The 24454-nt window shown below is 49.1% G+C and overlaps 1 protein-coding gene across 1 annotated transcript in view; it reads right to left on the bottom strand.

The window, feature by feature from the left end:
* The window catches only part of LOC131082232 (collagen alpha-1(VII) chain-like), a 109836-nt gene that overhangs the window by 25479 nt on the left and 59903 nt on the right, over positions 1 to 24454 (bottom strand). The window contains exons 48-68 of the mRNA XM_058021932.1: positions 23512 to 23550; positions 23305 to 23340; positions 22620 to 22745; positions 21050 to 21166; positions 19836 to 19949; positions 14814 to 15002; positions 13978 to 14013; positions 12159 to 12203; positions 11734 to 11778; positions 11235 to 11270; positions 10417 to 10452; positions 8828 to 8887; positions 8103 to 8228; positions 7417 to 7488; positions 7228 to 7263; positions 6875 to 6934; positions 6111 to 6155; positions 5017 to 5052; positions 3075 to 3110; positions 784 to 840; positions 581 to 652 (exon numbers count right to left, since the gene is read on the bottom strand). Of these exons, the coding sequence (XP_057877915.1) occupies positions 581 to 652; positions 784 to 840; positions 3075 to 3110; positions 5017 to 5052; positions 6111 to 6155; positions 6875 to 6934; positions 7228 to 7263; positions 7417 to 7488; positions 8103 to 8228; positions 8828 to 8887; positions 10417 to 10452; positions 11235 to 11270; positions 11734 to 11778; positions 12159 to 12203; positions 13978 to 14013; positions 14814 to 15002; positions 19836 to 19949; positions 21050 to 21166; positions 22620 to 22745; positions 23305 to 23340; positions 23512 to 23550 (1419 nt within the window). The remainder of the gene's footprint in view (positions 1 to 580; positions 653 to 783; positions 841 to 3074; positions 3111 to 5016; positions 5053 to 6110; positions 6156 to 6874; positions 6935 to 7227; positions 7264 to 7416; positions 7489 to 8102; positions 8229 to 8827; positions 8888 to 10416; positions 10453 to 11234; positions 11271 to 11733; positions 11779 to 12158; positions 12204 to 13977; positions 14014 to 14813; positions 15003 to 19835; positions 19950 to 21049; positions 21167 to 22619; positions 22746 to 23304; positions 23341 to 23511; positions 23551 to 24454) is intronic.

A 24454-nucleotide genomic window follows, 5' to 3' on the forward strand; every position in this document is an offset into this window, starting at 1 on the left:
AGAAATTTGATGGGCTGTTGGTTTGTCCAGTGTCATTGGAGAGGCGGCACTGTCACCCTCCAGCCCACTGTCACTTTTGGAAATCTATACATGTTGGAGTCAGGAAATAAATTCCCGTTTTTCACCTTGAGAGCAGCGGTGTGCATGCTTGTGTTCTTTTGTATCCTACAGTGACAGGGGGTGTGGGAATGGAATGGAACGGTCGCTTTTCCCAGTGGGACACCTGAGAAATGGGACCTGTTTGGGGTCCCCAAGCCCCTTCCCAGCCCCCTCCTCTCCCTGTCGGTGCCAGAGCTGGGTGTGGCCGTGTTTTCCAGCAGAGACCAGAGAATTCCAGGATGGTTTGGGATGGAAGTGACTTTAAAGATCACCCAGTTCCAATCCCAGCCCTGGGACACCCTCCATGATCCCAGATTGCTCCAAGTCTCATCCAACCCGGCCTAGGGCATTTCCAAGGATGGGGTAGCCACAATTCTTCTGGGAATTCTGTTCCAGAGATCCGGGGGTATCCATAATTTTTCTGGGAATTCCTTCCACCACCTCCAGTCCCTTCCTCACAGGAAAGTTGAGAAGTTCCCACCTTTTCTCCTACGGGTCCGTCCTCTCCCTTCTCGCCTTTGTCTCCGTCAAAACCTGGCAGTCCCTGCTCACCCTGAAAGGAAAACCAGGAATTGGTGGATTTGAATTATTCCACCTCTCCTGGAAGGATCCAGCTGGATCCAAGCGCTGCTTCCCAGCGCTGATCCCGAGCAGGGAAGGGACAGCTTGGAAAGCCAAACTCACGGGATCTCCTTTGGTGCCTTTGTAGCCCTGGGGTCCAAAAATTGTCATGGATTCACCCTGGAGAAAGGAGAGACAGAGAAAGGGATCCACTGGGAGCTCATGGATCCCACTGGGAATGCAGTGATTAAAACCAATGTTAATTGTTAGGGTTAATCACCCTTCATTAAAAGCTGGGTCATGAACGTGCCCAAAAAGGCCCAAATCCTGAGGTTTCCCAGAGACCTCCTGTCCCTAAAAATGTTTGATCCCACTGGTGTTATCGCAGCACAGTTCTCCTGGATGGAAAGGGACAACAGGATCATTCCCTGATCCCAGTGCTGGGACAGATTCCGTGAGGGACACGTGGCTTTGTCACTCAGAGGATCCCACTGGGAATGCTGTGATTAACAAAAATTAGGGTTAATCACCCTTCATTAAAAGCCTGATCATGAACATGCTGAGAAAACCCCAAATCCCGAGGTTTCCCAGTGCCCTCCTGTCCCTAAAACATTGGAGCCCATTGGTGTTATCCCAGTGCATTTCTCCCAGATGGAAAGTGACAATGGGATCATTCCCTGATCCCAGTGCTGGGACAGAGTCTACGAGGGACACGTGGCTTTGTCACTCAGAGGATCCCACTGGCAATGCAGTGATTAACAAAAATGTTAATTATTAGGGTTAATCACCCTTCATTAAAAGCCTGATCATGAACATGCTGAGAAAACCCCAAATCCTGAGGTTTCTCAGTGCCCTCTTGTCCCTAAAATTGTTGGAGCCTGCTGGTGTTATTCCAGTGGAAAGGGACAAAGGGATCATTCCCTGATCCCAGTGCTGGGACAGATTCCACGAGTGACCCGTGGCTTTGTCACTCAGGGTGTTGGGATCAGGATTCCCAGCACTTCCCAGCTGTGGGAAGCAGCCACCAACCAGCAGGGAATGGAGCTGTCCATGGTGCCCTGGATTGTGGGTGCAGCTCAGGAATGGCACCAGGATCACCCCTCAGAGGGAGGTTTGGGGGGTGACATCCCCAAAGTGTCACCCCTGGGAGCCACAGGGACGCAGGAATCCCATGGACACACCCCTGCCGAGTTCCTCAGGGAGGGGAATTCTGTTTTTTCAAGGAATGTCTCTGCTCTGGAGGAGGGATGGTTGTGTCTCCAAAGGTGGGCAGCTGTGTTCCCTTCGGAAAAAATTCCCTTCACTCAACTCCCTTCAGTGCAAATATTCCTGATCTGGGTGATTCTGCCTTGCTGGGGTTTTACCAGCTCCACATCCATCAATATTCCCAAAAATCCGACATTTTGGACTCTGTCCCACCCTCACCACAGGACCATTCCCAAATTCTGGTTTCGTACACGTTCCTGCTTCCCAGCTCTCAAACAGAGCCAGGATGGGGCTCAACAAATTTTGGGAACAGAAGGGAGACAAAAAAATCCTGCAGCTTAATCCAACCCTGGCATCCATGGAGTTATCCTTACACTAACCCAGGGAGAATGAGATGGAAAATAAAGCTGGAATCAGGTGGAACAAACCCAAACCGATTTTCCCCTCCGGCTCCCGTTTTATCTCTGATTCCACCTCATCTTTTACAGAGGCATCCTTTGGAAAACTCATCCCACATTCCTCCGGCCTGGGAAGAATTCCGAGGCCTCCTCACGAAGCAAATTAAGAATTGATTGGTCTCCGGGGCGAGTTCCTTTCCAGAGGAGCTTCCTCAGAGACAAATGGGCCTTAATCACGGAATACTGCGTGACTCGAGGGCAGCATCATCACGGAGCTTTTCCAAAACCTCATTTTCCGACCAGCCATTCCGGCCAGGAAGGGACTTAACAAAACGCCGGGCACGGCTTCAGCGGTTTCTGAGCATTTTTCCAGGAGCACTTGAGGAGTTATTTTCCCATTACCTGTCAGGAGCCAGCTTGGGCTGCTGGAAATTAAGGTTGGCTCTGGGGTCAGCTGCTCATTCCTAAAATCATGGGGAATTTTCTTCCTCTCTTAATTCAGGATTTTTGTGCCCCAGCAAATCGTTCCCAAAATTACTTTCTCTTTTTTTGTTTTTTTTTTGTTTTTTTTTTTTTTTTGGTTGTGCTTTGTAGGATCCCTTCAAATCCATCCCACAAACTCAGCTCCCAGAGATGTTTGCAGTGTGAGGATGGAATAAAAAAAAATTGATTTAAAGTGGTGGAGACTCCCACAAAGGAAGGTGTTGTCTCCTCTTCATTTCATAGGCACAGCAAGGAGAGGATGGATCCAGACTTTTCTGGGAGCCACACAGAGAAAGGAAAACCCCAAAAAATCTGGAATGTCCTTACTCGTTCTCCCTTTGGTCCCAGAAGTCCCCGATCACCCTAAAAACAGGAAAACAAAACAAAAAAAGGTGAATTATTCTCTTTTTATTGCCCCTTGTGTTGCTCAGGCCATTGATTCCCACTCCAAGCCACTAAAACTTCCTGGAGCTGGAAGTCAGATCCTCTGGACACTCTGGAAAACCCTCAGCTTGCCATGAAATGTTGTGGAAACCCCAAATTTATGGATTAGACAATGAATAAACCCCCAGGGGACTGAGGTGGGGTTTTCCTGACTCCATGCTCAGCACAGTGTGGGATTGCTGCTGGATCTCCCATTCCAATGGGATTCAGCACTTCCATCCCGTAGGGGTGGGATGGCACCCTGAAAATGAAGGATTTCCCAAATTCCTCCCTCAAACCTTTTCGTGGAATTTGCATGGAATAGGAGCTGGAGTGCAGAGCACAGAGGCTGATCCAGGGGCTCTCCCAGTCCATTCCCAGAATATCCTGGGATAATTCCCAAAGGCTGATCCAGGGGCTCTCCCAGCCCATTCCCAGGAGATCTGGAATTATTCCCAAAGCCTGATCCAGGGGCTCTCCCAGTCCTTTCCAAGGATATCTTGGGATGATTCCCAAAGCCTGATCCAGGGGCTCTCCCAGCCCATTCCCAGAATATCCTGGGATAATTCCCAAAGGCTGATCCAGGGGCTCTCCCAGCCCATTCCCAGAATATCCAGGGATGATTCCCAAAGCCTGATCCAGGAGCTCTCCCAGCCAATTCCCAGGAGATCTGGAATTATTCCCAAAGCCTGATCCTGGGGCTCTCCCAGCCCATTCCCAGGAGATCCAGGGATGATTCCCAAAGCCTGATCCAGGAGCTCTCCCAGCCAATTCCCAGGATATCTGGAATTATTCCCAAAGCCTGATCCAGGGGCTCTCCCAGCCAATTCCCAGAATATCCTGGGATAATTCCCAAAGGCTGATCCAGGGGCTCTCCCAGTCCTTTCCAAGGATATTTTGGGATGATTCCCAAAGGCTGATCCAGGGGCTCTCCCAGTCCATTCCCAGAATATCCTGGGATAATTCCCAAAGGCTGATCCAGGGGTTCTCCCAGCCCATTCCCAGGAGATCTGGAATTATTCCCAAAGGCTGATCCAGGGGCTCTCCCAGTCCATTCCCAGGAGATCCTGGGATAATTCCCAAAGGCTGATCCAGGGGCTCTCCCAGTCCTTTCCAAGGATATCCTGGGATGATTCCCAAAGGCTGATCCAGGGGCTCTCCCAGCCCATTCCCAGAATATCCTGGGATAATTCCCAAAGCCTGATCCAGGAGCTCTCCCAGCCAATTCCCAGGATATCTGGAATTATTCCCAAAGCCTGATCCAGGGGCTCTCCCAGTCAATTCCCAGGATATCCTGGGATAATTCCCTAAGGCCAATCCAGGTGCTATCCCAGACTATTCCCAGGAGATTTGGGATAATTCCCAAAGCCTGATCCAGGGACTCTCCCAGTCCATTCCCAGGAGATCCTGGGGCTCTCCCAGTCCATTCCCAGGAGATCCAGGGATGATTCCCAAAGCCTGATCCAGGGGCTCTCCCAGCCAATTCCCAGGAGATCCTGGGATAATTCCCAAAGGCTGATCCTGGGGCTCTCCCAGCCAATTCCCAGGAGATCCTGGGGCTCTCCCAGGCTATTCCCAGAATATCCTGGAATTATTCCCAAAGCCTGATCCAGGGGCTCTCCCAGTCCCTTCCCAGGAGATCCTGGGATGATTCCCAAAGCTGATGCAGGGCCTCTCCCTGTCTACTCCCAGGAGATTCTGGGATTATTCCCACTGGTTTCAAAGGGCAGCTGCTCCCCACAACATCAGGACACCGTGTGGAGAAGATAAAAGATGTAGATTTGAGTTGTAGATCAGATAAGAATTGTAGAATAAGATAAGAGTTGTAGATAAGATCAGTTCTTACTCTTTGGCCTTTCATGCCTGGGAAGCCTTTTGGACCCTGAAAAGACAAAAAACACATAGGAAATACGTGAGGATCCACGAAAAGAGGAGGAAAGTGGGAAGGTGGGAAAGCTGGGAAAGAGCTGCCTCCATCCAAAGGTGGAGCTGCTTCCAGGGATGGGCTCCAGCATGGAAAATCTGCTGGAAGAACCAGCACAGGAGCTCCTGCTTTAATCCTCTGTGCACCACCAGGATTCTCCTGGCAGGGGGATAAATTCAGCCAAATTCCCTCATTTTGAGAATCCCACTGGGATTTTTGGAGCATCAAGGAAAAGCTGGGTTGCTCCAAGAGGTTCCTCCAAGGTGGAGGTGGATCCTTGATCCCATGGGATCTCCAGATCCCGTGGAGGCCAAGCCAGGATGGGAGGCCAATTTGGGGAGGTGAAAAGCCATCGTGGTCACCCCTGTTTGATAAATTCCCGGGAATATGCAGGACAATGGGAATTTCCATCTGCAGGAACAACTTCCACTATCCCAGGGTGCTCCAAGCCTCGTCCAACCTGGCCTTGGACACCTCCCAGCAATGGGACAGCCAAAACTTTTCTGGAAATTCTGTGCCAGGACCTCCCCAGCCTCATAGGGAAGAATTTCTTCCCAATATCCCATTTATCCCTGCCCTCTTCCAGTTTAAAGCTATTCCCTCATTTCCTATTGCTCCGTGTCCTTATTAAAAAATCCTCTTCCTTTCATTCCATGAAAAACAACAGCCTAATAAATAATAATCAATAGTGAGTTTATCCAAATTCCAGCTCCAATTTGTGTCTCCCCCTACTTAGCCCCCTCCAGCAAAACAAGAGCCCGAAATTCCTGCCTTGAAATTCCTGAAATTCCAGCAGACTGACAATAGCAGGGAGAGATTGATATTCCAGGAGAGCTTCCAAACCTTGGGATGAGCCACCCAAACGGACAAGGACAGTAAGGAACTCACAGGATTCCCACTCCCCCATCCCACTGGAATTCAGGTTCCCAAATCTCTAATTTCCCACAGGAAGAATCCCATATTTTTTCTCTCATGGCTGTGGATCCGTGGTTTCCCGGGAATATCGGAGCACTCACCATCATTCCGGGGGGACCCCGCATTCCCACGATGCCCTCGTCACCCTGGGGGATGCAGAGGGGCAGGGATGGAAACGGGGAGTGAGGCACACAGGGGATCCCAAACCCACAAACCATGCACTGGGAATGGGGCAGGCAGAATTCCCTGTCTCCAGAGGACCTGTCCAACTTCCCTCCATCAGGATGAGGTGCCGGCTGTTTTTGTGGATTGGGATGGAAGAGCTGCACTGGGGGGCCCATGGACCTCCTTGAGCTGGCCCTACAGGATCTGCCTTTAAATCTCAGGAATTGCCCAAATTCCAAATAACTGAGGCCAAATTTAGGTCTCCCAATATGAAGCCAACACAACCTGGGATGCTGGGATTTAGATTTATGCCGGAAGTCGGAAGAGCAGAAATATTATTCCATCATTTCCTTTGGATAATGAAGCTCCGGCGAGGTTTACCCACAGCTGTTGAGTGTTTTTCCTTGGGAGCCCTTATCCCAAAGCAGGTGGGGAGTTTGTCCCAGTGGATTGGGCCATAAAATCCCGATTTATCTGTGGGAGAGCCACAGGAGCAGCAAATTTAAACACGGCCTCCAATTGCAACTTCATCTTTGCCGGAAGGAGACCAAAACTTCTCAGGAATTTTGCTGCCTGAAACCCTTCAGGAATTTCTGGGGTGGGTGGTGGGGAGGTGATGGATGAAGCTGCCTCCGAAGGGGCTGGAGGCTGCAGGAATCCAAGCCTGGAATATTTATGGAATATTTATTTATTTATTTACCCGAGGGCCAGGGAATCCATGGGGACCTCTGGGGCCAGCGGCTCCAACGCCGGCTTCTCCCTGGAAAACAGAGAATTCCAGAGGTGTCACCGGGAGCAGGGATACCCCACCACACAATTCCTGATCAGTTTGGCCAGGACTGAAGTCCAAGGAAGACTCAGGGGACCCAAATCCATGGATTTTCTGCTGTTCTCTCTGGAGGGTGCTCCAGGAACCATGGGAGGAAGGGAATGAGGGTGGAATGGGATGAAGTAGGATGGGGTCAGGGATGAGGAGCCAGGAGAAGGCAGGGATTTGTCCCATTCCCATCCCAGGATTTCTGCTCATGACTTTCCTGGGAAGGGGGCACTGACCTTGTTGCCTTTGGGTCCAGGAGTCCCAGGAATTCCCTGCGGGAGAAGGAGAACAAAATAAAAGGGAGGATTTGCTTTGGAAGTGCTCAGTGCTCTCCTAGCCCAACATTCCCAGGGGATTGAAGCCCATCCAGCCCAGATCCCTCATCCATCCATTCCTCCCAAAAGGCACAGGGAATATAAATCCACCTCTTTTCCTGGGGATCCTGATGGTCCCATGGGCCCAGGAGATCCACTCCGGCCTCTCCTCCCACGTTCCCCCTGGAAAATAAAATCCTTTGAGAGGAGAAGACACGGATGGGAAAGATCCCAATTTCCCTGATCTAGGCAAAAGCAGGAGCTGGTGATCTGAGGGTTCCCTGCACTGGCAGGAATTTCCTCATGGAAAGGGGGTCAGGCCTTGGCAGGGGCAGCCCAGGGAGGTTTGGAGTCCCCATCCCTGGAGGTGTCCAAGGAATTCCTGGATGTGGCACTCACTGGGGATTTGGCACAGCTTGGACCCCATGGATTTGGAGGGCTTTCCCAGCCTGGGATTCTGGGACTCCTCCCTCTGTTCCCAGGGATTAATGACCCCAAAATTCCAGCTGCCATCCCCATGGCCACTCCTTCCCACTCCCACCACTGAATTCCCAGGAAGAACAACTTCCTGGGAGCTCCACTGTTTTCTTTTGGAACCTGAGGATCATCCCATCATTCTAATCACTCCCAGTACCTTTCCTTTGCCAACTGGGATTTGTTCCCACTTCCCTGACAACCTCCAGGCTCAGGAAAACCTGGAATTGTGGGGGTTTGGCCCACAGGGGCCACCTGGCATGGGAAGCTTGCTCATTGTTGTCACCTTGAGGTGACAAACACAGCCCATGGTGTCCCCTCACCTTCTGTCCCGGAATTCCGGGCACGCCTGGAGCCCCTCTGTCCCCCTGGGATCCGGGAGTGCCAGCGTTGCCGCGGATTCCTTGGATGCCCTGAGCTCCTGGAGGTCCCGGGGCCCCTGGCTCGCCCTGGAGAGGGAATCACAGGAAATTGGGATATTGGGGGCGATTTGCTGGGGATCCTGGAGGAAGTCTGGGATGTCTCCTTGAATTCCCATGACCAGTGCATGGAATCTGGGACACCACTTCCAGTCCTGATCCATGAGGAGATCCAAGGGCTGGAGGAATTGTCACCGAACTTCGGGATGTCTTTTCTTCCCAAATTTTAGTGACAAAAGGGCTTTTCCATGGTTAAATAAGGGCAGAGCCTTCAGCTGCTGACCTGTGGTGAATTCAAACACCCCAGGGATCCCTGGAGCTCATTCCTGCTGAACACACAATTCCCTGGATTTCTTTTTCCCCAGCCTGAGATGTCCCTGCTGATTGCAGAGAGGTCAGCCCAAACCCTTCCATGATTCTGTATTTATCCTCAGGATCTCCCTCTGGAACGGCCCTTTGGAGGACACAGAGAATTCCCTCTATCCCAAATCCCTCTTCTGCCTTTCTAGGATGATTTTGGTGCTTGCTCTTTGCAGCCACTTCCGTGCTCCACACCCAGCAGTGGAAAACCAGGATGGCAAAGAGGAAAAACCCAGGGGATAAAAATTCCAAGTGAAATTCCACCTTACCTTAAATCCAGGTGCTCCAGCCTGGCCAATGGGACCTCTGAACCCAACTCCAGGCTCTCCCTGTGAAAGGAAAGTCAGGAAAAATCAGGAATTCTCCTTCCATCGTAAACCCAGCACAGGGAGAGTTTGGTTTGTGCTGCTCTGTGGAGATCCAGCTGGAATCCCACGGAGCTGATCCCATTCCGAGGGTTCCTGCAGCTCTGGAGGATCTGAGCTGGAGAGACAAATTTGTTGGGAAGCAGCTCTGGAAAAGAGGGAGCTGGAATGTTCCTGGGAACAGTATCCCAGGATTCTGGGTGAAACTCATTCCCTGTCATGACTCATTTCCATGGTGTCCTGTCCATGTGATCCACCTGGAATATTCCCAGGAACGTTATCCCAGGATTTTGGGTCAGACTCATTCCCTGGCATTACTCCCAAGGCATCCTGTCCATGTGAAACTCCTGGAATATTCCTGGGAATGTTATCCCAGGATTATGAATCAGACACATTCCCTGGCATTCATGACTCATTCCCAAGGTGTCCTGTTCATGGGATCCTCCTGAAATATTCCTGGGAATTGTATCCCAGGATTATGGATCAGATACGTTCCCTGGAATTACTCCCAAGGTGTCCTGTCCATGTGATCCTCATGGAATATTCCCAGGAACATTATCCCAGGATTCTGGGTCAGACTCATTCCCTGGCATTACTCATTCCCACCATGTCCTGTCCATGTGATCCTTCTGGAATATTCCTGGGAATGTTATCCCAGTATTATGGGTCAAACACATTCCCTGGCATGACTCCCAAGGTGTCCTGTCCATGTGATCCTCCTAAAATATTCCCAGGAACGTTATCCCAGGACTCTGGGTCAAACATATTCCCTGGCATTACTCATTCCCAAGGTGTCCTGTCCATGTGATCCTCATGGAATATTCCCAGGAACGTTATCCCAGGACTCTGGGTCAAACACATTCCCTGGCATGACTCCCAAAGTGTCCTATCCATGTGATCCTCCTGGAATATTCCTGGGAATTGTATCCCAGGATTATGGATCAGATACGTTCCCTGGAATTACTCCCAAGGTGTCCTGTCCATGTGATCCTCATGGAATATTCCCAGGAACATTATCCCAGGATTCTGGGTCAGACTCATTCCCTGGCATGACTCATTCCCACCGTGTCCTGTCCATGTGATCCTTCTGGAATATTCCCGGGAATGTTATCCCAGTATTATGGGTCAAACACATTCCCTGGCATGACTCCCAAGGTGTCCTGTCCATGGGATTCTCCTAAAGTATTCCTAGGAACGTTATCCCAGGACTCTGGGTCAAACATATTCCCTGGCATTACTCATTCCCAAGGTGTCCTGTCCATGTGATCCTCCTGGAATATTCCTGGGAATGTTATCCCAGTATTATGGGTCAGACACATTCCCTGGCATTACTCATTCCCAAGGTGTCCTGTCCATCTGATCCTCCTGGAATCTCCTCCTGGTCCCCAGCCACACCTGAGGAGGTGCCCTGGACGCTGATGCCGAGCTGGGAATGTGGGATTTGGGAAAAGGAGGGAAAGTCCCCCCTGGCTGGCCCCAGCTTTGTCCTTTACCTTCTGACCTTCTTCCCCTCGGTCTCCTTTGGTGCCCTGGGAATAAAGAGAGGATTCCAAGGTCATGGAATTGTCACCCCTGAGCAGGAGATTTCCAGGGATTCTCTGCCTGGAACGTGGGGAAAAAGCTGGGAAAACTCCCTAATTCCGGGGAATTCAGTGATGGGATGAGAGGGGAGATCAAACGCCCCTCTCAGGTCGTGTCTGAGTGAGTGACATCAATCTCTACTTCAATTTTTGGCATTTCTGGCTAATTTTAAGATAATTGCTTAAAAAATAATTATAAATAAGAAATATTATATAAAATAATAATTATAAAAATTATTATAAAATAATAACGAATTGCTTCAAAAATAAATTAATTCTTTTCGAACACCAAAATAATTAATTTAAATTAATCTAATTACTTCGGTATCATGCACTGTTCTGTCCTGTCTTGGGAAGTTTCAGCTTCTCCATAATAGATATTTCCGATGAATATATTTTTGTCTAATTATGCATTGATAATAAATAATTAGACAAAAAGAGCTTCATCAGAAATAATAATAAATAATTAGTAATTAAAGAATAAAAAATAAATAATTAAATATCAAACGAATAACTATTAAAATAAATAAAGAAAGAAATAAAATTAATAAATAATTTTTTTTTACACCAATATTTTTGGTTTGCCATCATTAGTCCAGCTGGACAGCATCTCTGTAAATTCCTTGGATTTAATCCATTGATATTCCAGGGCTGGGATTGGATCCAGCCCCACCCAGGCTGCTCTTGGAGGAGATTCCCAAATAAACTTTGGAGCCAATTCCAGCACTCACCTTCTCTCCAGGTTCTCCCACGTCCCCAGGCTGTCCCTGCAAGACAAAATTCCCTTTCCAGCCACTCCTCTTCCCTCCTTTTCTCCCAGGGTTCCATCCGAAATTCCCCATGGGATTCTGCCTTTTCCCAACCCTCCCTTTCTCCTGGAATTCCGTGCCCCATCCCCCTGGATCTGCCACCTGCTCCCTATAAATTTTCACTGCCCAAAGTGACTCTAAAATGAGGTTTTTGTGGCATTTTTTTTCCCATCCTTTCCTTCCTGCAGGGCTGGAATTTCCTTGTCCATCCCATCTTTTAGTTCTCTTATCCAGCAGAAAATGAACATTGGGGACCCCCCTTGAATTTTCATACAACACAGCAATTCCATCATTTAGGCTGGAAAATTCCTCAAAAATCATTAAATCCAAACTTTAAATTTTGGATTTCCTCCTGAGCATGGCAGATGTGTGGGGAACTGCTGGAATTTCAAAGGATCAGGCTGGAAAACCCCATTCCTACCTTTTCTCCTTTGTCTCCACGGGCTCCAGGAGCTCCCATTTCTCCCTGGAAAAGAACAAATCCCCAAAAAAATCAATCCCAAAATTTCATTATTCAAGGAGCTTTCCCTTCCCTCTTTGCACTGTTTGAATTTTTGGAATTGTAGGACAGAATAATTCCATCATTTAGGTAGGAAAACTCCTCAAAAATCACTAAATCCAACCTTTAAAATTTAGATTTCCTCCTGAGCATGGCAGGTATGTGGGAAACTGATGGAATTTGGAAAAAAAAACCCTAGGAAGGTTTGGGGATAAAGGTGGGAATGTGCCAATCCCATTTCCATTGACTGTCCTCTCCATAATTGGATTCCCAACTGCCTTTTCCTTTCCAGACCCTCTCAGCACAGGGAATTCTGGTTTCAAAGATCAGGAAAACCCCATCCCTACCTTTTCTCCTTTGTCTCCATGGGATCCAGGAGCTCCCATTTCTCCCTGGAAAACAACAAATCCCCCAAAAAATCAATACCAGAAATTCATTATTCCAAGGAATTTTCCCTTCCCTCTTTGCAGCAGGTGGGTGCTGTTCCCATTCCTGCTGCAGTTTTTGGCAAATATCCATGGAGGAATCCCTGGTTGGGAATTCTCCTGTGCAGCGGGAATGCAGAGGGAAAAGCACAAATCCTGGAGCAAAGGGAAAATCCAGGGTTTCCCTGTCCCAGGATACTGCGGGTGTTGAAGAATTCCATGATTTTAAAGGAGACACAGGAGGAATCCCAAACTGCTTGAGGATTCCCAAAACACAAATCCCATGTTTGGATCAGCTGTGAAAGATGAAAGATTCCACCCTGGAATTTCTGCTCATCACCAGTGGCAGAACTGGTGATTTTATCTTGATTTTCCTGATTTTTTTTTCCTTGTGATTCCTCAGTTTCCAAAGTGAGACAGCTCTGGGAAAATGGATCGTTATCCTGGGAATGTGCATTAAAATGTGGGATAAAAGCACTGACCTTTGGGCCAGGGGAGGAGGGATCTGCTGGGCCACTTCCCTCCTTCTGCAAGGAAAAATGCACTGGGATGGGATGGGATCTGTGGGGTGGGATGGGATCCTTGGGATAGGATCCATGGGATGGGATGGGATGGGATCTGTGGGGTGGGATGGGATCCATGGGATGGGATCTGTGGGGTGGGATGGGATCCTTGGGATGGGATGGGATCCATGGGATCGGATTGGATGGGATGGGATGGGATGGAATGGTATCCATGGGGTGGGATCCGTGGGATGGGATCCATGGGATGGGGTGGGATGGGATCTGTGGGATAGGATGGGGTGGGATCCTTGGGATGGGATGGGATCCATGGGATGGGATCCATAGGATGGGATGAATTGGGATGCGATCCATAGGATCCATGACATGGGATTGGATCAATGGGATGGGATGGAATGGTATCCATGGGGTGGGATCTGTGGGATGGGATCCATGGGATGGGATCCGTGGGATGGGATGGGATAGGATCCATGGGATGGGATGGGATGGGATGGGATCCATGGGATGGGATGGGATCAATGGGATGGGATCCATAGGATGGGATGACATGGGATGGGATCCATGGGATAGGATCCATGGGATGGGATGGGATCCGTGGGATGGGATGGGATCCATGGGATGGGGTGGGATAGGATCCATGGGATGGGATCCGTGAGATGGGATCCAGGGGATCCATAGGATGGGATGGGATGGGATGGGATGGGATGGGATGGGATGGGATCCATGGGATGGGGTGGGATGGGATCTGTGGGATAGGATGGGGTGTGGGATCCTTGGGATGGGATGGGATCCATGGGATGGGATTGGATGGGATGGGATGGGATGGTATCCATGGGGTGGGATCCGTGGGATGGGATCCATGGGATGGGATGGGATCCTTGGGATGGGATCGGATCCATGGGATGGGGTGGGATGGGATCCATGGGATGGGATCCGTGGGATGGGATCCAGGGGATCCATAGGATGGGATGGGATGGGATGGGATGGGATGGGATGGGATGGGATAGGATTCATGGGATGGGATCACGGGATCCATAAGATGGGATGGGGTGGGATGGGATGGGATAGGATTCATGGGATTGGATCCGTGGGATTAATGAGATAGGATGGGATGGGATCCATGGGGTCCATGGGATCCATGGGATAGAGTGGGATAAAATGGAAGAAAGGAGCAGCTGCCTCCTCCCTGAGATAAGAGCAGGTCAGGAGGAATTCCGTACCTTAATTCTCCTTGGATGATGAGGGCCTGGATATGCCTTGGATTCAAAAAGAGGAGAGGGAAGTGTGAGAGCAGCTGGAAAAACTTTTCCTTGAGCCATGGAAAAGAGACCTCTGAGGAATGGGATGTGAGGAAGGAGGTGGGAAATCCCAGAGGGAAGCTGGGGGTTTCCAGGGATCACCGGGATCCTTTGGAGGGTTCCTGGTTGGATTTGGGGTGGCTCCAGGCTCCCCATCTGCTCCAGCCTGGATGGGACATCAGGGAGCTGCCAGGACCAAGCAATTCCTGAGCAATTCCAGGCTTTTGGCAACGGCACAGGTGTCCCACTTTAACCCTGGAATTCCTGGAGAAGGTGTGGATGAGCTCAGCTCATTCCTCCTGGGAATGCAGGGTGAGGGTTGCTTCCCTGCTTTCCAAGAAATCCATTCACAGGAAAATCATCCTGAATTTCCATCCTTAACTCCTGGGAATAGGAATTTTTGCTCCTAAATTTGATAAAAATCAACTTTTTTTTGCCCCATTTCTGGGATCTTGTGTTAAAGAGCCCTGGAATGTCCAGGTGTGTCAGGAATGGGCAGGTTTATCACCAACCACCCCCACAGGGAAATACCTTCGATATTCCAAGGGGATTCCAATTGCTCTGTTTTCCCCAAAAACCAGATCATTCTGTTCCCCCACTTCCCTGGATAAATTCATGGGGAAGGATCTGTTTGTCCATGAAAAATGGTTCCTGCAGCACCCGTTTCCTGCTTTATTCATGGATATTTATCCCTAAATTTCCACGTTCATCATGTCTTTACCCAGGTGGGAAAATAAGGACCCACTTCCATGGCTCACCGTGGATCCCAAGGGGAATTTCCGAGCTCCCGGAGCGCCGGGGGGATGAGCTGCTGGTGGAGCCTCCAGGGACGGGGCCCTGCTTCCTCGTGGATCACAGGGATGGCTCTGGAATGGGATCCTCACGGGGTGGGATCTCCTGGATCTGTGCCTGGGCATGGCGGAGCCGTTGTCGGAATTCCCGTTTTCCTGCGGGAAGGGAAACACAGCACCTGATATACGGACAGGGAATGGTTTAGAAGCAACAGAGGGGAGAACTGGATGGGGTGGGAGGAAAAGATTCCTTACCCAGGGAATGGGGAGGCCCTGGGAAAGGTTTCCTGGAGGAATTGTGGATTGCCCATCCCTGGAAGTGTCCAAGGTGAGGCTGGATGGGGCTCGGGAGAACCTGGGATAGTGGAAGGTGTCCCTGCCCATGGAACTGGGTGGGCTTTAGGATCTCTCCCACCCCATTCCATGAATTTCTAATTACAAAATAACAATATTAACACCAATAAACCAAAATTGTCTTTCCCAACCTGAAGAATTCCATGGTTCCATTTTCCAGTTTATGGCCAGGCCACAAATCCGTGGCCTTTTCAAAGGAATAAAACCTAAAATATTCCAAAATTGAGCCAAAAATCCCTCCCTGATCCAGCCATTCCCAGGCAACTCCGTGTTTATTGCATCCAATTGGAATAAACCACCAATTAATGCCGATTAAGGGCCATATGTTAATCAGCCCCTGGTGATAATTTGGAATATTTAAGGCACACAAGTTAAAGCAAATAATTCCTGACCTGGCTCCTAAATTGTTCCTGCTTTTCTCTAGCAACAGTAGGAAATGATCCATTGGAAAAAGGAAAATATTCCTATCGAGAATATTCCCAGCAATTATTTCCTGAGGCAAATATTTGGGGAATATCTGGATCTGAAAGTGAAATTTGAATTTATTGGCTATAAATGTCCTGAGATCTTCCAGGAGCACAAGAAGGAGAAGAAAAAATCAGGATGTGGTGCAGTTATTTAGGGATATTTCCTTTACAAAAATTATATTTATATATTTATATAATTAAATATTTTATATTTATATTTATGCATTTTAAATTTTTATTATATTTAAAATTTTATTTTATTTTTTCCCCAATAATTTAATGGATTTTTAGATGGCTTAAGCAGGCAAAATAAATCCTAAACTCCCAGGGAATGTTAGTGAGTGCAGCCCAGTGAGGTTTTCAGGGATGTTCATCCTGTTTTCCTGGATTTTAACAAACCACGGGATAATTCCACCTCATGGATAAAGAACCCAGCAAATTTCTGGCTCACGAGGGGAAAAAAAGACCCCAATTTTGAGCCAATTAAAACTGGAATTCTTTACTGGATGAGGACGAGGGAAAAAGGGATGAAGGATAGGGTGGCATGGAGAGAACCCATCCAGGGTGGGATTTTTTTGGGATAAAGGAGGGAAAATCTCCCAGAGGTGCCACCCTGGGATGGCACCACTGCTCATTTCCCTGGGAATGGCTCTAAAAATCTCCACAGATCCTCCTGGAGGCAATTCCAGAGATTCCAGAGGCTGCCAAGACCTGGCTGAAGTTTGGGATGGATCCCATCTGCTGGGAAATTGCCCGGGGTAATGAGATTTCATGAATTCCATAATTCCTCGGTGATTTTGGCAGTTTCCTGTTCCAGGAATGAGGCACTTCCAAGAAAAATTGGGAGGCTGCTGCTTCCTCGAGGAATGATTTGTTTATGGCAAGAAAAAACAAAAACTAAAAAAAAAAAAAAAAAAAAAAAAGGAAAAAAGGAAGGAAAAGAGGGAAAGGGGGAAAAAAGGAGGGAAGAGAAAAGGAAGACAAAAAAAAAATTCCTGCAAAAAAGGAAAGGGAAAAACAGAACAAAAAGAGAGGATTTCAGGGAGGAAAATGAAGCAATTGTGGATTTATCCATATGGAGATGAGGGGGATTTATCCAAATGAACTCTGGAAAGGAATAAGCGGGAATCCAGGGATGGAGGAGCAGGAATTTTTTGGGATGGTCCATAACCCCAAAGCAGTGGCTCATCCAGGGGTGAGTATCCAGCCCTGCTCTGGACACGTGGATTTGGGCTCACCCTGCTCTTCCTTTGCTTCCAATTAACTCCTGCCAGGAATTGCTCCTCAGGGATGGAGCTCCTGGGCTGTTCCAGGTGGAAATTTGTGATTCCTGCTGCTGCTACTGCGAAAACTGTCAGGAAAACTGTCAGGAAAATCAGCTTCATCCCTCCTTGGCATCTCTGGGGTGTGGGAGCTGCTCCTTCCCTGCCTTTGGAATCTGCTATTCCCTTCTCATGAGGATAAATGGGATTTTTTTTTATTCCAAATGAAAGCGAGGAAAACATCCTTGGGATGCAGATCCTGTCCTGCTGAGGGAGTTTGGAGTGTCCTAAGAAATCTGTGGGAGTTGTTCTGTGTTTATAAAGCTCCTGAGAGAATGGGGATCATCAGGAGCTGCTGGAGCAAATCCAGAGGAATCCATGGAGCTGCTGCAGGGCTGGAGCCAGGCTGGGGGAGCTGGGAATGTTCCCCTGGAGCAGGGAGGGATCCAGGGAGAGCTCCCAGCACATTGCAGGGCCTGCAGGGGCTCCAGCAGAGCTGCAGAGGGACTGGGGACAAGGCCTGCAGGGACAGCACACAGGGAATGGCTCCCACTGCCAGAGGGCAGCCATGGGTGGCATCTTGGCAATGAGGAATTCCTGCCTGGGCTGGCATTGCCAGAGCAGCTGGGGCTGCCCCTGAGCCCTGCAGTGCCCAAGGCCAGGCTGGAGCAGCCTGGGATGGTGGCATTGGAATGGGATGGGCTTGAAGGGCCCTTCCCACCCAAACCATTCTGGGATTTGGGACACTCAGAATCCATCCCCAGGGATTTTTATGGAAGTTGGGGATGGAGAAGGGAAGGGAGACCCTTCCTGGAGTGCTGAGATTGCCAGTGAAGCCCCCAGATCCCAAAATCCCTTCCTAGAGAGGAGTCGGGGTGGGGATGGATCCAATGGCAGGCTGGGAGAGCTGGGAATGGAGGGAATTCCCTGGAGAGGGAGCCTGGGGTGGGATTTTGGGAAGGGATTCCCAGAGCAGCTGGGGCTGCCCCTGATCCCTGCAGTGCCCAAGGTTGGACACTGGGGCTGGAGCAGCCTGGGATGGTGGGAGGTGTCCCTGCCATGGCAGAGGGATGGAATGGGATGATCCCTAAATCCCATCCCACCCAAACCATCCCAGACCGATGGATTTGGGCTCCATCCCCTGTACTCCTCCAGCCTGACCATTCCCAGCAGAGGGAATTGCGGCACCCAGGAGGGAAAGCAGAGCCCGGGATGCTCCTGGCACATCCCGGCGCCTCCAGAGCCGCCGTTCCCACTCCAGGATTTTCTGTGGGAGCCGGGAGCCCTCTCGTGGCTGCTGAGCCGTCGGGATCCCAGCTCCGTGGTTATCCCTGGAATTCATTTCCCGAGCCAGGGCTGGGATAAAGGGACGGGAGCAGAAGGAAGGGCTGGATAAACCAGAGCGGGATTTCCTGGGGCTCGGTCTCCCCACTTCCAGTCACTCCCGTCTTGCCAAATAAAAATAAAAATAAAAAAAAAAATAAAAATAAAAATAAAAATAAAAATAATAAAAAAAATAAAAATAAAAATTAAAAAAAAGAAAATGAAAATAAAAATAAAAATAAAAATAAAAAAGTAAAAATAAAAGTAAAATAAAAGTAAAAAAAAAATTTGAAAAAATTAAAAATAAAAAAAATTTATAAAAATAAAAAAAATAAAAGTAAAAATAAAAGTGAAATAAAAGTAAAAATAAAAGTAGAAAACAAATTTGAAAAAATTAAAAATAAAAAAAATTATAAAAATAAAATAAAAATAAAAAATAAAAATAAAAGTAATAATAAAAATAAAAATAAAAGTACAATAAAAGTAAAAATAAAAGTAGAAAGCAAATTTGAAAAAATTAAAAATAAAAAAAATTATAAAAATAAAATTAAAATTAAAAATAAAAATAAAAAGAAAAGTAATAATGAAAATAAAAATAAAAATAAAAGTAAAATAAAAGTAAAAATAAAAGTAGAAAACAAATTTGAAAAAATTAAAAATAAAAAAAATTATAAAAATAAAATAAAATAAAAATAAAAATTAAAAATAAAAATAAAAGTAATAATAAAAATAAAAATAAAAGTAATAATAAAAATAAAAATAAAAGTAAAATAAAAGTAAAAATAAAAGTAGAAAACAAATTTGAAAAAATTAAAAATAAAAAAATTATAAAAATAAAATAAAATAAAAATAAAAATAAAGTAAAAATAAAAATAAAAACATCCTTGCTGATGCTGTTCCTGCAGCTCCAAGGAAACATCCCAGGGATTTTTCCCTTTGTCTTTTAAAGCTGGTGCTATCCTGCCTCTGGGCATTTCCAAGAATTCCATAGGGATACAACAATGTCCAAACTGGAGAGTGCTGGGTTTGGAGAAGAATTTGGGAAGGGAATCTCTGCCCAGGAGGGCAGGAAAGCAGAGGGATATGGGATTTTAGGGATCAGAGAAAATCCCCAAATTCCTGCCTGGACCCTAAAATCCTCCTCTTTAAATGACTCAGAGGCTCCAGAGGACAGCAGGAATATCCTGGAATATCTGTGGGATATTCTGAGACCATATCCATGCATTTCCATACCCATGGAAAGTGGGAAGGAAAAGGAAATGTCTTGTAGGAATCAAATTTTTCAATTCCCTGTTTGGACTCTGCATTATCCCTGTTTTAAAAGTCTTGGGAACCATCAACTCTTCAGCCAACCAAGCTGGAATAACACAAGGGTGGGATCAGATAAAATGGGATTATCCTGGTTTTTCCCCCAAAATTGTGGAATTAATCAACAAAACATTTCCCAAGGGATTTTTGTCACTGCCGAAGGGATTTTTTTCCTGCCCATTCCAGGAGCTCTGGTGCTCTCCAGGGATATGGAGAAGCCTCCCCAGGATTAAGATTTGCATCCCAGTCCTTCTGAAATCCTTGGGATATCGTACCTGGCTGGTGTCCTGCTGGGCTTGTCCTTCCAGCCTCTCCTCCAGGGGCTGCAGGATTTCCTGGGAATGGTTTTCCTGCAGATCTCCTGGAGGTGGTGGGGTCACAGCCAAGCTCTGCAGAGAGGGATGGATAAATGCCAACAAAATTCCATTAATTACTGGAAAAACTGGAAAAAATTGACAGCAGGACCCTTTCCCAAGCCCTGACACTGATCCATGCAGAAATCCTTTCTCTAATTTAATTTTCCATCGCAATAAAACAGGGGCAAAGCTGAGAATTCCAGTGATCTGTCCAGTCAAGCTCTATTCCCAGAGCTCTGGAATTCTGAGCTTTTAACTCCTTTGCATGAATCCAATCAGCACCAATGGGAAAGGAAGGATTCCCTGAGGGATTTAGGGAAGCTCTGATGGTCCCAAATCCTTTTTTTTCTGGTTTGGGTTGGGCTCCCAAAGCTCAACAGAGGCAGTTTTGGGGTCTCTGCATCCCAAATCCCAACTTTTGCTGGCTCCAGGGTTGTGTCTGTTGGTGCAAACCTCCCCTCTCAAGCCCCTAAAGTGTCCTAATCCAGCTTGGAAAAATCTGGGAAGAGCCTGAGGACACGGAAGGAGCCTGGGGCTGAGAGGGAATGTCCTGTCCCACCTTGTCCAGGTCTCTGAGGAACTGGATCGTCCTGATCCAGCCACAGAGGGAGATAAAACACCAGGAGATGCCTCCCACAGGAAGCCCAGCATGGAGAGAAACCTTAGAATTGTGGATAAGTTCCTGATTCCCATAAATAGGAGCTGCTAATCAGGATGCAAAGGAGGCCGTTCCCTCTCCTCCTGTCCCTGTTCCCTGGCTGTGCCCTCCTGGCAGGGACTTGTGCAGAGCCACAAGGGCCCCTGAGCCTCCTTTGCTCCAGGCTCAGCCCCTGCCCAGCTCCCTCAGCCCCTCCTGGTTCTCCAGACCCTTCCCAGCTCCCTCAGCCCCTCCTGGTTCTCCAGACCCTTCCCAGCTCCCTCAGCCCCTCCTGGTTCTCCAGACCCTTCCCAGCTCCCTCAGCCCCTCCTGGTTCTCCAAACCCTTCCCAGCTCCCTCAGCCCCTCCTGGTTCTCCAAACCCTTCCCAACTCCGTTCCCTTCCCCGAACACTCTCCATGTCCTTCCTGATTGGAAGAGCCCAGACCCGGACACATAAAAACCCCAATTTCATCTTTCCTGCTGTTTGTTTTCACCTCAGGGATTCCTCCAGAGTGTGGCACCTCCGGGGCCTCCAGCTCCAGGCTCTGTCCTTCTCCTGCCACCTCGGTCCAGGCCGGGACACGGTGGGAAGTGTGGGACACCAGCGGATCCTGCCACCCAAAACAAGGGATTGGTGTGACAGTGACAGCCCCGGATCCTGCCACCCAAAACCAGGGATTGGTGTGACAGTGACAGCCCTGGATCCTGCCACCCAAAACAAGGGATTGGTGTGACAGTGACAGCCCTGGATCCTGCCACCCAAAACAAGGGATTGGTGTGACAGTGACAGCCCCGAGCTCTCAGACCTATGAGGAGGTCCCTGGGTCCTGGTGGCTTCATCCCAACCTTTCCCAACCTTCCAGCATGCTCTGTCCCACTTGGTGACATTTCTGGGCCAGGATGGGGCGAGTGGGCCGCAATTCCTTGCTGGCCACATCCAGACTTTTCTTCCAAGGAATCCTCCTCCCTCCTTGGGATCCATTTTGTGTGGGAGACCAGCAGATCCTGCCACACCAAAACCAGGGATTGTGTGACAGTGACAGCCCTGAGCTCCCAGGAGCCACCCCACAACAAGGGATTGGTGTGACAGCGACAGCCCTGGATCCTGCCACCCAAAACAAGGGATTGGTGTGACAGTGACAGCCCCAGCTCCCAGGAGCCACACCCATGAGGAGCTGGGCCCTGGTGGCTTCATCCCAACCTTTCCCAGCCTTCCAGCATGCTCTGTCCCACTTGGTGACATTTCTGGGCCAGGATGGGGCAAATATGGGCAGCAATTCCTTGCTGGTCACATCCAAACTTCCCTTCCAAGGAATCTTCCTCCCTCCCTGGGATCCTTTTTACTGTCAAGACCCCACTCGTGGCCCCTTTTGGTGCCTCCAACCCCACACCCACCACTCCAAAAGCTCCCAGAGGGCACAAGGACACTTTGGTGGCTCTGGGAATGGCTCCTATGGACAACAAATGATTGAATGGGAATGATTGAATTTCCTACAAGACATTGGGAATGATTCCTTCATTCCCATTAGGAAAATTAGTGTTTTGTATCCCTTTATCCCAAAGTTCCCAGATCCCAGGGTCAGCCACAGCCTCTGCCAAGCCACCGTGACCTGCTTGAGGACAGAGGTGACCCTGACAGCTTTGGTGGCTTTGGGAATGGCTCTGATGGACAACAGTGACTGATTCCCTCATTAAAAAGTGAGTGTTTTTAATTCTCCCATTAAAAAAATGAGTGTTTTGTATCCCTTTATCCCAAAGATCCAGATCCCAGGGTCAGCCACAGCCTCTGCCAAGCCACCGTGACCTGCTCGAGGACAGAGGTGACCCTGATGCCTTTGGTAGCTTTGGGAATGGCTCTGATGGACAACAGTGACTGATTCCCTCATTCCCATTAATAAATGAGTGTTTTGCATCCCTTTATCCCAAAGATCCAGATCCCGGTGCCAGCCACAGCCTCTCCCAGGCCACCATGATGACAGAGGTGACCCCGATGGCTTTGGTGGCTCGTTCCCACCTCCCTCATTCCCCGGAGGGCTGCCACCCCTGGCAGCTGAGGTGACTCACGGTGACAGGCACGGCTGCCTGGTTTTCCATGGAAGTTCTGCTCGTCCTGGAGCCATCCCGGTGCCACAGGAGCCCGTCCAGCCCGTCCCGCAGGATCGCCTCCGAGAGCTCCCTCAGCAGTGCCAGCTGGGGTTGGGGAGTGATTTCAGGGTTTACCTCAGAACTTTGGATCCCTCCCCTGACAATGCCCTCCCAGGTGTGTCAGGCACCTCTCCTTTCCCCTCCCAGCACTGTCTGTCAGTCCCGGAATTCCAGAAGGGTGTCCAGTGATTGGCAGATTCAAAGGATGCCCTCTACCCCTGGGGGGCATTGGGCCATCCAGGTGTCCTTTGCTGGAATGGAATTCCCAGAGAAGCTGTGGCTGCCCCATCCCTGGAAGTGTCCAAGGTCAGGTTGGATGGGGTTTGGAGCACCCTGGGATAGTGGAAGGTGTTGAGGTTGGAATTAGAGGAGCTTTAAGGTCCATGTGTCACTGTCACAGGGGCCTCAAAGCCACCACCCACCCCATGAAATGACAGCAAAAATCTGTCCCAGAAATATCTAAATACAACCTGGAAAAGGAAATGGAATGAACCTTCCTGGGATGGCTGGGGGAGCAAATGCCACCTCCAGGATTCCCAGAGGGAAGAGACGGAAAAGCCAAATTACAACCCCTGGTCAGGAAGGAGGACAAAGGATCTCCTACCTTGATCCCGTATGCTTCAAAAAGCCTCTCCAGGTCCTGCAAGGGGAAAGAAAAGCCCAATTTCTCCCCCTCTGCTCTCCAGGAGGTTTCTCCTGGAAGTGGCTGATGGCCAAGTGGACACACATTGGGTCCCCTCTGCCATCCCAACCCAGACAGAGAGGGAGGTGATTCCAACATTGATACGGTCATTAATTTTGATTTATTTACCTTCATTTCCACTCCTCTTCCTGGTGGGCCAGGTTCTCCCTTGGAATAAATGAGATCAGCTCATTAATTCCATCATTTCCATAAGGAACAAAAGTGCAAGGGGGGTAATCCCATATCTGGTCCTTTATCTGACACACGTCCACTCCATAATCCCAGATAAATCCCATTTAGGTGTTTGAATCCCACCCCATTCCTCCTCCTGGACACAGGCACAGATGGATTTTGTAGGGACAGTCTGGCCCATGAGCAGCATCCAAGTGAGGTTTGGGCCAGAGCTTTGCTCCACCCCCTTCTCCACCTCTTGGCCATAGGGAAAGAAAAGATTGTTGAGGTCCCTTGGTGCCACCAGCTCACTCCATAATCTCGGATAAATCCCGTTTAGGGGTTTGAATCCCACCCCACTCCTTCCCTTCTCCGCTGGACACAGGCACGGATAGATGGAATTTTTGGAAAAGCCTGGCCCATGAGCAGCATCCAACCATCCTCCTTTCCAAGTGAGGTTTGGGCCAGAGCTTTGCTCCATCCCCTTCTCCACCTCTTGGCCACAAACGTGCGGGAAAGGAAAGATTGTGGAGGTCCCTTGGTGCCACCAGTGCAGAGGACACCGAGGAGGACGATGGCCAAGGTGTCCCCGGGGCTGGTGGTCCCTTCTGGCGGTGGCCATGGTGCTGGTGGCCCCACACGTGGCTGGGCCCAACATCTCCAGCAGGACGGGCTCCCACAGAAGGTCACGGCGATGGAATTCCATCTCCAGGCCAGAGATCTTGGATCGTGCAGGGATGAAATCATGGAGGAGCTGCGGGGTTGGGGAAGGTCCAGCCTGGAGGCTCCTGGGGTGAGGAACGTCAGCTGAGGTGGGGCTGACCTGCCTCTCTGAGGGGCTTCATTTCACTGAAATCCGGGTTCTGCATCGACAGATTCCGGTGGAATGAAGGGCACCAGG

The sequence above is a fragment of the Melospiza georgiana genome, chromosome 4 (assembly GCF_028018845.1).
Source record: "Melospiza georgiana isolate bMelGeo1 chromosome 4, bMelGeo1.pri, whole genome shotgun sequence".
Lineage (NCBI taxonomy): Eukaryota > Metazoa > Chordata > Aves > Passeriformes > Passerellidae > Melospiza > Melospiza georgiana.